Here is a 13,897-nt window from a genome sequence, read left to right on the forward strand (position 1 = left end):
ATGTGGAGCTGAGATGATCCTTAGGAATACTGCAGAAGAGCCCCTGGCATTAGGAGGGAGGCTGAATTGTGAGGCTTCTAAGACCCCTTCCAGTTGATATTATCAGATTTTATTATTTTAATGGTTGCCTAATTCTATGACCTGTCTTTTTTCTTCTTTTTTTTTCGGCTTGTATTTTTGAAGGTCTCTAATATACCTGGATGTTCTCTCTCTCCCTCCCTCTCCCTTTACTTTCCAGGTTCCTCTACGATTTCTACCACTACTTCTACATGCTCACCAACGTCCTCTTCTACGTCAGCTCCACCATCAACCCCATCCTCTACAACTTGGTGTCCGCCAACTTCCGGCAGATCTTCATCTCCACCTTGGCTTTCCTCTGCCCTCCCTGGAGAAGAAGGAAAAAAAGACCGAGGTTCTCCAGGAAATCCAACAGCATCTCCAGCAACCACACCTTTTCCAGCAACGTCACCCGGGAAACACTCTACTAGAGCTCCAGAGGGCTGGCTCCAGGGTCGTGGAGGAAGGGGCCGCTGCCCCCATGGCCTAAGGGCACGTGGTGGGGTCTTTGGCACAGTGATGTCATTCAGACGCACACTGGCCTTTCACATCTTTAGTATGTGTCCATTCATTTGATGTTAGGGGGTGGGTGGGGAGGGGTTTTGCTGACCTGGATTCAGCTAGGGGTCAGCTAGGAATTCCACTATTTCTTTTAACTTCTAAGAATTGAAACTGAGACAACCTGCATAACAGAATTCATTTGTTTTCAGCATAAAGGTATCCGCTGCTCCCCATCCCCTTCCCTCCCTCTTTCTTTTGAAAGCCCAGGGATGTCATTATTTCTCCCAGAGGGAACAAACAAGAACTTTAATGAGGAGAAATTAGTATTCAGTAAAAAGGGGTTTTCTTTGTTACCTACCTAATGGATATTTAGAGCCAAGGACAGGGACAGATAAATAGGCTCCTAGACCTGGGTGATCATTCACAGATGCGTCTCTGCTGAACATTTGCTAATAAGTGCAGCATGTTTCAGGGAATCAATAAGAAAAAGGATGCTCACTGAAACAGAAAAGTGGCCTCTGTTCAGCACAAGTAATTGTTCTATAAGCCTCGGTTCTATCTGGAAGCTTAGAATTCAGGCATAAAAGAAAGAATGAATGAAAGGTGGGGCCTGGAAACAGTCACTGAATGAGATCCATAACTACTCAATTAAGTTAACTGTGGGTAGAAGGGATTCCTGAGAGCACCACTGACATAAGGCTCTTGCAAAGAACCAGCTTCATCACCTGCCTCCAGTTCTCCCCTCAGGATTAGAAACAATTTGACCAATTGAAAAGTACTCCAGTAGGAAATGATAGCAGAAATGGCTGAACTCCCAAGATACTCAGCTTCTCCTCTCTGGGCTAAAAGCAATTCTGATCCTACATTCAATTTCATTTAATTCAAAAAAATAATTATTGGGGGCAGCTAGGTGGTGTGGTGGATAGAGCATCAGCTCTAACTGGAGTTGGGAGGACTTGAGTTCAAATCCAGCCTCAGATGCTTATTAGTTGTGTGACCCCAGGCAAATCACTCAATCCTGATTGCCTCCAAAAATTATCATCATCATCATCATCATCATCATCATCATCATCGAGTGCCTACTGCATATAGGTATCATACCAAATGCACAGTTTTCTCACTGGATTCTGTGAAGAGAAAAACAAATCTTAATTTTATTCTCAGGACTGAGAAAGTACTCTGTTCCTCCTTCATGAAGCAGCCTCCTTTACTCTCCATCAGTTGGGAAAGACCAGATCAGACCCAGATGCCCCAAAGTAATAGTTTAGTTATATCTCTACTACACCCAGATCAGGCTTCTGGTCATGTTCTCTCCCCCACCATCCCAGGCACCTAAGGAATATTCTACTCTAACTTCATTCTCCACTCATCCAGGTTAATGCATGGAGGCAAGAAGCCACTGAGTAGGGAACCATAAAATTTGGTGGGAGAAGGGAGGAAAAAGAGAGATTTCTTTCATGTTTTCTCTCCCTTCTTTGACCTTCACACTATTAAAGTGACTGGCTCCCCCTTTCTTCTCTTCCCACCCCCATACTTCCTTTGTAACATGCTTCTGATTCCTTTCGGCTCCTGAGAATTTCTGAAGGACTAGTCTCCTCTTTTTATTCCCTCAATATTTATTCCTGGTTAGTGTCACGTAAGTGGAGATCTTCCCCCCAGAGGAATGAGAGGCTCCATGAATTTGTTTATACGCTGTATCTGAACAGAGAAGTAGAGAAAAGTTACCTAAAGAGAGGAGGTTCCAAGATCACTTAGCATTAGTCAGCAGCTTTGTATTTCTCAGAAGAGATGCCATTAATAACAGGAAAACCAAGGTTCCAGGGAGAAGGCTGAATCCCTCAAAACCAAAACCAAATGCTTACCTATAAGGCACTTCATAAATGTTTATGATTGACAGGTTTATTAATTGAACATTTATTCAAAGCAGTGTTGCTTTGATTGGTAAAGAGGAGGAAAAAGGAAAGTAAGAATGATGGCTTTATTCCTAAATATTGGGGAGAATTCATGTGAGTTAGAAATTAGGCTTCTCTTTATCCCAACACTGCAACTTTGCACAGAGACAGAGTTGAAATAAATGAGGCGAATGACTTAATAGGAAAGGACCAAAATAGGGTGAGGAATTTTCCTTTTCAAAAAATCCTTCTCTTGGCCCCATACTCCTATGAGTCAAAAATTCACCTATATATAATGTCATTATAACAGACTCAAAATAGGATGGCTTTGGTAATCAACTGGCCTTTATTTCAATATTAGCAAAAATTTTTTAAAAAGGCAGATCGTCAGGTGAGAGACCTTCAGGCTGCAACTAATTGTATGATTGATTATTGTTTCCATACCTACTGCTGGAGGAAAGGACAAGTCTCCAGATTAGAACCACCAGAAGCTCAGTCTGTTTCCTCTCCTGCCCAAAGTATTAAACTTGAAATTTCAGAAAGTGATACTAGCAGCCTACTGAATAGTGTCAATGCATCCATTATGTCTCTGCCTGCCAAACCAGAGCTGGTAAAAGCAACTCAAGCTCATCTGAATGCAGGGTCTCAGATTTTCCCACGTGATAGGAAAGTTCTTCTCTGAGAGCTATATTTCTGCCAGAAAACTCCAAGAAATGGGGCCACTTATATCAACCTCTGCAACTGCCCAACAGGATTTATGTCCCACTTAGCTATAAAGGAAAGGGTAAGGCATGAGACATTGCACTTGTCAGAAGCCTTAAGGTGAAAGGGTCTGAGGAGGGTATCAGGAGAGCCCCTAGCAGAGCCAGAGTGAGAAGCTACTCTACATGGACATGTTTTCCTTTGAAAAACTATAGCAACTAAAGGTCAAAGGCACCTCCAGGCTAGTGGAGATTCAGGAACTGTTGTTCTCTTGATATTATTCATATCTATAGTTACTTGTAATAGGATTTCAACTAGCATTAGCAGGGCCCAGTCCCCAATTCAACCCATCTTAGGCATCAGAGTATTTACACTATCCTTCACTCTTAGTGCTAGGCTTATAAACCAAGGCCAGCAAGGATGTTTTCATTCCAGCTCTGCCATTAGCTTGTTGCATGGCCAGACAAATCAGAACTTCTCAAAAACTCAGTTTCCTCATGTGAAAGATGAGGGCAAATGCTACCCTCTCTGCCTACCTCAAGGCAGGGAGATGAAGATGAAATTTTAAAATGTGGGAAAGTGCTTTGAAAAGTATAAATTATGCTATGAATATATGATATTACTGTAAGTTGGAGAGGGAAAAGGGATAATTAAAGAGACAATGGCCAAAAGTCAAATGAAAAGTACTTAGGCTTGAATTTCATCCCATTATGTATCTTGCAAAAAATAGAGCTAATGTGTCCATGTCACCAGGGGTGATATTTCAAATATAACCCAGTTGTTGTCCATCAGTGTTACGATAGCTTGTTCTCTTTTTGATCAAAAACACAAATCCGACTATATAAAGCATGTTTTCAGCCTCCTTTTGTGAAACTCTAAGTCTTCCTTGCTTAGCTCCTCGTCCAAGGTGTCCAGTGGTGTACATTGTAACTGTAGAAAGCAGCTCCCCTCCATTTCTTAAAGCTGTCTTCTGTAACTAGATTCTTGTATGAATGGCTGAAACAGCTCACAGGGAAAATCCAGCTCTGTCATTGCCACTTCCTGCTTGAAATTCCTCAGACTGTGAATCCAACAACCTGTTCGTGTTGTACTTGTGGTGGAAATAAGTGAATTGCACATTAAAATAAATGAATAAAAAGCTAAGCCATGTGTGTTGTTTTTAACTCAGTTTCTGATGGAAGGGTGACAGCCCAAGTAATAATCTGTCCTCCCACCATATTACAGTAGATGCCAAGCAAGCACTGGATTGAAAACATTTTCCCAAAGACAATGGCTGACCACCTTTAGTCACTGATACCTCTAAAAACTTGGATCTGAAACAAAATTATGATACTGTGGCAACCTGTAGGATATCACTATCTTACTGAAAAAGAGGAAGGCTTTTGAATATTTCAATATTTCAAAGAACCAGCATGGTGTAGAGTATAGAGTGCTGGACTTGGGGTCAAGATCTAGATTCAAATCATCCCTCTGACTGTTGATAGCCATGAGGTCGTTGCCATGTCATTTAACTTCTCCAAGCTTCAGATGCCTCATTTGAAAAATGGGAATAGTAACATCAATAATATTGACCTCTATAGATTAGTGTATGGTTCAAATGCAGTAACATATGTAGAATATTTTGTAGATTTCAAAACGCCATATAAATGACAAGTATAATTATGTGTCTAACAAAATGCACACCTCCAAGACAGCAATGAAAATCAATCCTTCTACTCTTTAGTAAACAGTTTTATTAATTCCTATAGCCAAAATAAAATTTTAAAAAATACCTTTTGGGACTAAGCTTCTCTGAACTTAACACCCTAAAATGTTCATAGAATGAGAAAAATACACCCCATTGCCAAGCCCTTATTTAAAGCTTTACTGACCTCATAGTTCTGTCCTGAACACTGTTCTCTTCTCCTATACTGTCTCAGCTGGTGATCTCATCAGTTCCTATAGATTTAATTATAATCTCTATATTTATGATTCTCAAATCTATTTAACCTCTCTGCCGACCTGAGTTTTGCCTCTCCTACTGCCTGTTGAATATCTCAAACTGTATGTCTCATAAGCATTCTTAAATTCAATATGTCCAAAACGGAACTCATTGTCTTTCCCCCCAAAAAAATCCTCTCTTATTAATGTCTCTACTATTGAGGGAACCTCCATTCTCTCAGTTACCTAGACTCATAACCTGTTATTCTTGATTCCTTTCTCTGTCTGTGAGTCTCTGTGTATGTGTGTCTCTGTGTATGTCTCTCTGCCCCCTTCCCCTTCCCCATCTTTCCCCTTGTCCTACCCCCTCTGTCTCTCTGTCTCTCTGTCTTTCTCTTCCTCTCCCTCTCCCTTTTTCCTCCTCCCCTCTCTCTCTGTCTCTCTGTTTCTCTCTGTGTGTGTCTCTCTCTGTGCTTCTCCTTCTCTCTCTCTAGGTCTCTCTTTCTCCCTTTCCCTCTCTTCTCCTTCCCTTTCCTTTCTATCCCCCTCTCTCTCCCTTTCCTTCTTCCCCTCCTCCTCCTTCTCCTTCCCCTTCTCTCCCTCCTTGGATACTCTCCACATTTAGTTCAATATAAAAAGACCTAAAATCCGAGTGAGTTAATCCGACTATGTGATCCTAAACCAGCCAGTTAGCCGATCTGAACTTCAGTTTGCCTATTGCATGATATAACATAACCTGACTTAAGTGTCCTGTTGGGAGGATCTAACTCAACAATTTATGGACCAGTAACTTGTAAACTATAAATGGCTATAAAAAATGTGTGGACTTTAACCATCATTTAAGCAGCAGCTTAGCACAATAAAAAGAAGGCATGTTTGAGTCTGGATGTAATACTCCCGGCTGTGTGACCATGGGCAAATCACTTAGCCTCCCTGATTTCCAATTTTACTCTATCTGAAAAATATGGAAAATCTTTTCAACAGCTACCTCTAGTTCTTGTGAAAAAACCTTTGTAAACCCTGAAATCCTGTAGAAATAGAAGTGATCATTATTCCAAAAGGGCTGGTGCCCAGCAATAATGAGAAGTAGATGATGACTTTCCATCTCACTCTCCAATTCAAGGGAATTTTTCCTCTACATCACTTCCTGACCTCCCCAGGTTCCTCACACCACCCCAAATCTACCTGTAATATCTACCATTCCAATTTCCCATCTGCCTGAAAACAGAAAGAAATATTGTCTTGAGTTTGTGATGGTTGCTATTCATTCTTCATTCTCAAAGAGGACCGATAACATCCAGAGATTTTATGGACAGGAGGAAAGTCTGACTTGGTTTACCTCCATCTTGCCCCCACACTAATCCCTCATTTATTTCACCTTCCCTTTATCCCAGCTCCCAGCATTTCCAGAGAAAAACTTTCTAAAATTGGATGGAGGAATTATCTCCTTCAGAGCCTTGATTATTTTTGACTCCACAGAACAGAGCTGTCTTCTTCCTAAGCTATTCTCCTTTTTATTAAAAATAAAACTTTAGGAGCAGAGTTGCTTTTGTCTATGACTTCTGTCAGTGTATATTCCTATTTAGGAACAGCTAGATGGCACAGTGGATAAAATGCTGGCCCTGGAGTGGGGAGACACTGAGTTTAAATCTGGTCTCAGACACTTGCATAACCCTGAGCAAGTCACTTAACCCTATTTGTCTCAGTTTCCTCGTTTGTAAAATAAACTGGAGTAGGAAATGGCAAACCATTCCAGGATCTTTGCCAAGAGTCAGACCCAACTGAACTGCCACAACAACAGCATATTCTTGTTTGGGAATTAGGAGGGTTGGGAAGAAGCGATAACAATTTATTTTTGAGAGAAGAGAACAACTGAATGACTGAGAAAATTTTGGATGATTGAACAGTTTAAGCCAAATTAATCATCCCCTCTGGTGCTAATTTTGCCTTTAGCATAATTGGTATTTTCTGTAGAGGAGCCATCTCACCTAAATCAGCCCCTCTGTGTGTGCTCAGACTTCCTGCCAAAGGCAGTTTCAGCCCCATCTCCTAGAAACCAACCAAGCCTTCGGAAAGAAAGAAGCTAGGAAAGAAAGCTGTAGAGAAAGAAGCTAAATGGGGGAGGAGAAAAGTGAGGATGAGGGAATACTGGTGCCTTCCCTCTGGTATTCATTTCCAATTTATCCTCTAATAGTTTGTTTGTAATCTATGAGGTTTTTTTAAAGAGCAAACTGCCTTCTGCCTTTCTATGTAACCCCAGCATTCAGTATAATGCTTACAATATATGGGCACTTGATAAATGTTTACTGATTGACCAAATGAAAAAGGAAGAAAATCATGAGAGACGGAGAGGGGATAGGGAGAAAGTATGGGAGGAAAAGAGATGAAGCGACAGAAAAATCATTAATATCAAATGTAATATTACCCTCTTAATAATCTTAATAACGTCAGAATTCCAGTAATATCTTTGCATTTCCACTACTCTTAAGTTTCTGCCTTGGGACTTTTCCTTACAAACAAACTTGAGTGTCAGCAGCTTCCAAAGTAGTTTCTGCTGTCTTTACCACATTCCCCTGGGATTCGTGGCATGAAGGGGAAGACAGAATTAAATAGTTTTCCTTACTTAAACTGCCAATGATAGCTGGCATCTCGCGACCAAATCTTGCTACCTCATACTACCTCCCTTTCTTTTTTCCTAAAAGGAAAGAATTTTTTCTGTAAGTTGGAATACAGGAATGTTGAAACAAAAAAATTGGGGCTCAAGACTGGTATTGTAGATGTCACAAAAGAATTTGGATGCTTAGACCATCTCCAAATCAAGAGACAAAGACTTTATTTTTATAAAATATATTTATCATGAAATTATTAGTATAAAATTATAAATATTATTTTTATAAATTATGAATGACAGCAGGCTAAGTTCCAGAAGGGAGTGAGCAGAAAAAGTGGGGGACAGACAGATATTTTTATAGAGAAGTTGGGATTAGTTTAAGCATTTCACTGTTGTTACTCCTTAACACCAGGAGGCCACTGATATGCTAATTTTTAAAATAATTATAGCTTTTTATTGACAGAATATATTCATGAGTAATTTTTCAACACTGACCCTTGCAAACACTTCTGTTCCAACTTTTCCATTCCTTCCTTAACTCTACCCTCTCAAGAAAGAACACTGGGAAACGAATGTGAACTATCTGCATTTTTGTTTTTCTTCTGAATCCAATTCTCCCTATGCAACAAGAGAACTGTTCGGTTCTGCAAACATATATTGTATCTAGAATATACTGCAACATATCCAATATATAAAGGACTGCTTGCCATCTAGGGGAGGGGGTGGAGGGAGGGAGGGAAAAAAAAAATCGGAACAGAAACGAGTGTCAATATAAAGTAATTATTAAATAAAAATTTAAAAAAAAAAGAAAGAAAGAAAGAAAGAAAAAAAAAAACCCTCTCCCCTAGATGGCAGGCAATCTCATACATGTTAAACATATTAAAGTATGATATGCTAATTTTATAGTTTACAGGTTAGTTGGGATTAGGGGTTAGGTTAGGGATTAAGCATCTTCATTTTACTTTTGTTATTCATTATAGTTGGTCATTAAAATGTAACCTAAGATAAAATAGCTACCAGTATTCTTTTGGAGCCAGCATTCTGGCCATAAAATATAAACTAGGACAAAATAATCTAAAGATAAAGATATCCATTTCCTAAAGCAACTTGGAGCTTAAACCATATCATCACTAAGGGCTACATTTCTAAGGTCATTATGATGTAAACTTTAAACCAGCTTATTCTCAGGAATTCTGTTCCTATTATCAATGATAATCAGGTCAAGATTGTCTTTTTTGCATAAAATGATGGGAAGCTAGAGTCCATTGCTAATCCATCTATCCTGTTTCCAAACTCTGAGACTGTCTTGATTAGCATATCTTTAACAACCAAACTCCTCCCTGGACCCTGCTCTAGCCCCCTCTATCAAGACTTTAAAAGTCATTTCCAAAAAAAAAAAAAAAACAAGTTGCTTAATCAATATGACTTTGCCTTATTAACTCATGTTTGGTTAAGTCTGTGAGCAATAGCTCATGTAATAAGAGGCAAACCTTGGTTATCTGTGATATCTTTATAGTGGTTATTCCATGTCACGAATCACTATACTCTCCCAAATCTATTTTCTATTTCTATTTGATACTATCACTTCACAATACTAGTTCAATTATTTCTTGGGTCAGGTAGCCCGGTGGTTATACTCACATCAGAACATCACATCACATGGGGTTTATGACCCTGTTATTGCAAAGCCTTATAGCTCCACTTATAATTTTGATTTATTCCAGGACTTGACAGAAGTTAAGAGTTGGGAAAGAAAGAAAAATAGGGACAACTTACATAAGGATTAATATTTCTGGTTCCTGGAATTGTTGGGAAATGGTGAAAATTTTGGCTTCGTTGCTGCTGAACAATGTTAGAGGCACTAAGATTTCTACCAGTGAAACTGTAGAGAAGGAAAGCAGAACTTCAGAGCATGCTAGAGAAGAAAGAGTCCCAAATCTGGAGTCAGAAGACCTGGGTTCAAATTTAAGCTTTGCTCTTTATTACCTCTGGTACTTTGGAGAAGTCCTTTAATTTCTCTGGGTTGCATTTTCCTCACCTATAAAAGCAGGGGGTTGGATTAAATCACTTCTAAGGTTTCCTCCAGTTCTAAATCTACAATCCTATGACTTTTCATGGCATTTCAGGTGTTGTGTAAGATGAAGGCACGAAAGGACTTTATTTTACCCTCTTGCAAGAACAGGCGGCTAAACTAGAAGGCACACTTAAAATCTGCCCGATCGGAAAATTCCTCCCCTGATTCCCCATTGACTGGGTTCTTACAGAGATTACAATCTATCAGGAGAATCTAATGCCATCATGTGAATATGAGGCCTCACCCCGATTACATTTCATAGTGTATTTCTTATTCCAATTTATAACTTCCCTCTGAATTTTGTAACCTTTAGTTTCAGTTTGATTTCTCTGAAATTTTCTAATTTAAGTTTTGTAACTGTGGAAACTCAACCCTCATCCCGTCCTCATCGTTGTTTCAGTCACATCCAATTCTTCTTGGTCCCCATTTGAGGTTTTCTTGGTAAAAATACTGGTGATTTGTTATTTCCTTCTTTAGTTAAATTTTTTTTAAGCTGGGACAATTTACTTGTGTCCTGTGCAGTTTTCATTTATTATTTCTAGAAATATAGTACTCTAGGGAGAGAGAGAGATAGAGAGAGAGAGACAAAAGGAGGGAGGGAGAGAAGGAGGAAAGAGGGAGGGAGAGAGAGAAGGAGGGAGGGAAAGAGAGAAGGAGAGGGAGAGGGAGAGGGAGAAGAGGCTTTTTAAAGTTCATTGGGGAGCTCCTGAGTTTCCGGGGTAGAGCCAAGATGGCGGAGTAAGGAAGCTACTTGAACTGTCACAGTTTCCCTCAAAAAAAAAAACAAAAAAACACAGGAAAGCAAGCCTCCAAACAGAGTCTGATGGAATGGAACCCCTCTCCCGCTCAAGATAGACGGAGAAAACTCCAACAAAGGTCAGTCTCCCTGGGGTGGAGGGGTGTTCAGGTGGGTCAGACGGACTCTGGGAAAGCCGGACCTTAATCACAGCCAATGAGCAGCCAGGACCCTCAGTCCTGGCTCGGGGAGGAGCACAGCAGGGGGCGCAGCTTCCAGTCCCGGCTCAGAAAGCAAACTCTGGGAACCCAGGCTGTTTCCTGAACAGGGAAAGCACAAGGGGGCGCTGTGCTCAAAGCCAAGGCTGCACAGGAAGCTTGGGACAGCGCCCCCTTACCTCAGGCCTGGAGCTCCATCTTAAAAGTAAAAAAGAGGAAATAGCAAAAGGAAAGAAAATGGGCCGGAAATAGAAAAGAGCCTGGACCATAGAAAGCTACTATGGTGACAGGGCAGAACAAAACACCAACTCAGGGGACAGAAGGTCCACAAAAGAAATCTCAGAAAATGATATCATTTGGTCTCAAGGCCAAAGAGGATTCTTAGAAATGATCATAAAGACTTCAAAAGGCAAATGAGAGGGGTAGAACAAAATGAGAAAAGAAATGAGAGGGATGCATGAGAGAGACAATAGTTTGGGAAAGAAAGGGAAAATTGTCTGAAGAAAACAACTCCTTAAAAAGTAGAATAAACCAAAAGAGATACAAAAAATAACTGAAGAAAATCACAAAATAAAAACTAGAACAGGGCAAGTGGAATTGTGAGACAGCAAGAATCAGTCAAACAAATTAAAAAGAATGAAAAAATGGAAGAAAATGTGAAATGCCTCACTGGCAAAACAGGTGACCTGGAAAACTGATCCAGAAGAGGAAATTTAAAAAGGATTGGCCTACCTGAAGGCCATGCCCAAAAAGGAGCCTGGATAGCATTGTACAAGAGGTCGTTAAGGAAAATTGCCCTGATATTCTAGAAACAGAGGGGGACATGCCCATTGAAAGAATCCATCAATCACCTCTAGAAAGAGCTCCCACAAGGAAAACCCAAGGAACCTTATTGTGAAATTCCAGAACTATAATCTCAAGGAAAAAATACTGCAAGCTGCCAGATAAAAACAAGGGAAATAGCAACAGTCAGGATTCCCCAGGATCCTGGCAGCTTCTACAATAAAAGATAGGAGGCTCTGGAAGGTAAAAGACCTGGGATTATAACCAAGAATTAACTCCCCAGGAAACTCAGCATCATCTTTCAGGGGAGGAGATGGAGCTTCAATGAAGTAAGAGATGTTCAATCATTTCTATTGAAAAAAACAGAACTCAAAGGGAAATTTAAACTACAAACACAGGACTAAAGAGGAGAAAGTACATATATATTATGTAAAAAATAAACTATTTACATTTCTAGATGAGAAAATAATTTCTGTAACTTTTGAAAACTGTATGTCATTGGGGTAGACAAAGGGGGCATCACATGGACTGAAGATGTTGTGAATGGATTCTGATGGGGTGATATCAAACAAAAAGACATAAAGGAGTGGGAAAATGTCTGTACTGGAAAAAGAGGAAAGAGGAGGTATAATGGGACAAATAGTTTACATGAAGAGGTGCAAAAGATCTATTATAATGGAGAGAAAAAAGGGAGGGGGAATGAACATTGTCTAAAGTTTGAGCTCATCAGTTTTAGTTTTAAGAGGGAATAATTTAAACATTCAGCTGAGTATAGAAATTTATTTTACTCTATAAAAAAGTAATAAGAGAAAGAGGACAAGAAAAGGGAGAGACAAGATAGAAGGAAGAGCAGAAACACTAGAGGAAAAGGTAAGAGAAGGGAGGAGATGTAATTTCCCTCATTTTATCTCCACTTTCCCTTTTTTCTGGCACAATCCCCTTTCCATCTCTAGTTTCTTTTTTGTGTTATAACAGTAAAATCAGATTACATATGCACTCTCTCAAGAGTTCTTTTCTTTTTGCCCTTTTATGCTTCTCTTGTGTTCTATATTTGGAGGTCAAATTTTTTGTCTGGTCTTTTATCACAAAGAAATGGAATTAACAAGTTTCATTGAATGTCCATCTTCTTCCCTGAAAAAAAAAAATGCTCAGTTTAGCAGGGTAATTTATTCTTGGCTGCATTCCAAGTTCCTTTGCCTTTCGGAATATCAGATTCCAGGCCCTTCAATCCTTTAAGGTGGAAGGTGCTAGGTCCTAAGTAATCCTTATTGTGACTCCTCGGTATTTGAATTGTTTCTTACTGGCTGCTTGTAATATTTTTATCTTGGTCCATTAGTTCAGAAATTTAGACACAATATTCCTTGGACTTTTAATTTTGGGGTTTCTTTCAGAAGGTGTTTGGTGAATTCTTTGAATGGTTATTTTGCTTTCCAATTTTATGACATCTGAGCATTTCTCTTTGATGATTTTCTGAAAAATAATATCTAAGCTCTTTTTTTCACCATGATTTTCAGGGAGTCCAATAATCTTTAGATTGATTTAACATATATTTTAATACATTTAACATGTACCTGGCATCTAAGGGAAGAGGTGGAGGAAAGCATGCATATGTTTTATAAATAAAAAGCTTTAATAAAAAAAAAAAAGGAAAAAATAAAACCCAACAATTTTGATGTCTTTCAAAAAGAGAGAGAAGAGAGGAAGGGTGGATAGAAGATAAGGTAGTGGGTGGAGTGGGTTAAAAAAAAGAAACACTAGTAAGAGAAGGGGGAAGGGTGATAGGAGATAAAGTAGTGGTTGGGGTAAATAAAAAAAACACAGGAATAAGGACAGAGTAGAAAAATAGAACAAAAATATATACAGGGGAGAAAACAAGATGCAGGAAAATACAGAACTGGTAATCATAACTATGAATGTAAATGGGATTAACTATCCATAAAACAAGCAAATAGAGTGGATTAAAAAACAGAATCCTACAACATGTTTACAAGAAACACACTTGACAAACAAAGACACATACAAAGTGAAGGTAAAAGGCTGGAACAGAATTTATTATCCTTCAACTGAAGTAAAAAAAAAAAATTACAGAGGTAGCAATTCAGATGTCAGATAAAGCATAAGCAATAAATAGATCTTATTAAAAGGGATAAGGAGGAAAAGTTCATCTTGATAAAGAATACTGTAAAAAATGAAATAGTAGTAATACTAAATGTGTATACACCAAGTGCTAGAGCAGGCAAATTCCTAGAGAAGTTTTAAGTCAGTTACAGGAAGAAATAGTGAGCAAAACTATTCTACTGGACTTCAACCTTCCCCTCTCAGAATCAGACAAATCCAACCACAAAATAAACAAGAAAGAAACAAGAGAGGTTAATAAGATCCTAGAAAACCTAGATATGATGC

General features: G+C 39.1%; 1 protein-coding gene across 1 annotated transcript in view; it reads left to right on the top strand.

The window, feature by feature from the left end:
• Positions 1 to 4,295, top strand: part of NTSR1 (neurotensin receptor 1) — a 137,167-nt gene extending 132,872 nt beyond the window's left edge. The window contains exon 4 of the mRNA XM_051976713.1: positions 239 to 4,295. Within this exon, the coding sequence (XP_051832673.1) occupies positions 239 to 488 (250 nt within the window). The 3' untranslated portion in view covers positions 489 to 4,295. The remainder of the gene's footprint in view (positions 1 to 238) is intronic.
• Positions 4,296 to 13,897: the final 9,602 nt, after the last annotated feature.

Source organism: Antechinus flavipes, chromosome 2, assembly GCF_016432865.1.
Source record: "Antechinus flavipes isolate AdamAnt ecotype Samford, QLD, Australia chromosome 2, AdamAnt_v2, whole genome shotgun sequence".
NCBI classification, from domain to species: domain Eukaryota; kingdom Metazoa; phylum Chordata; class Mammalia; order Dasyuromorphia; family Dasyuridae; genus Antechinus; species Antechinus flavipes.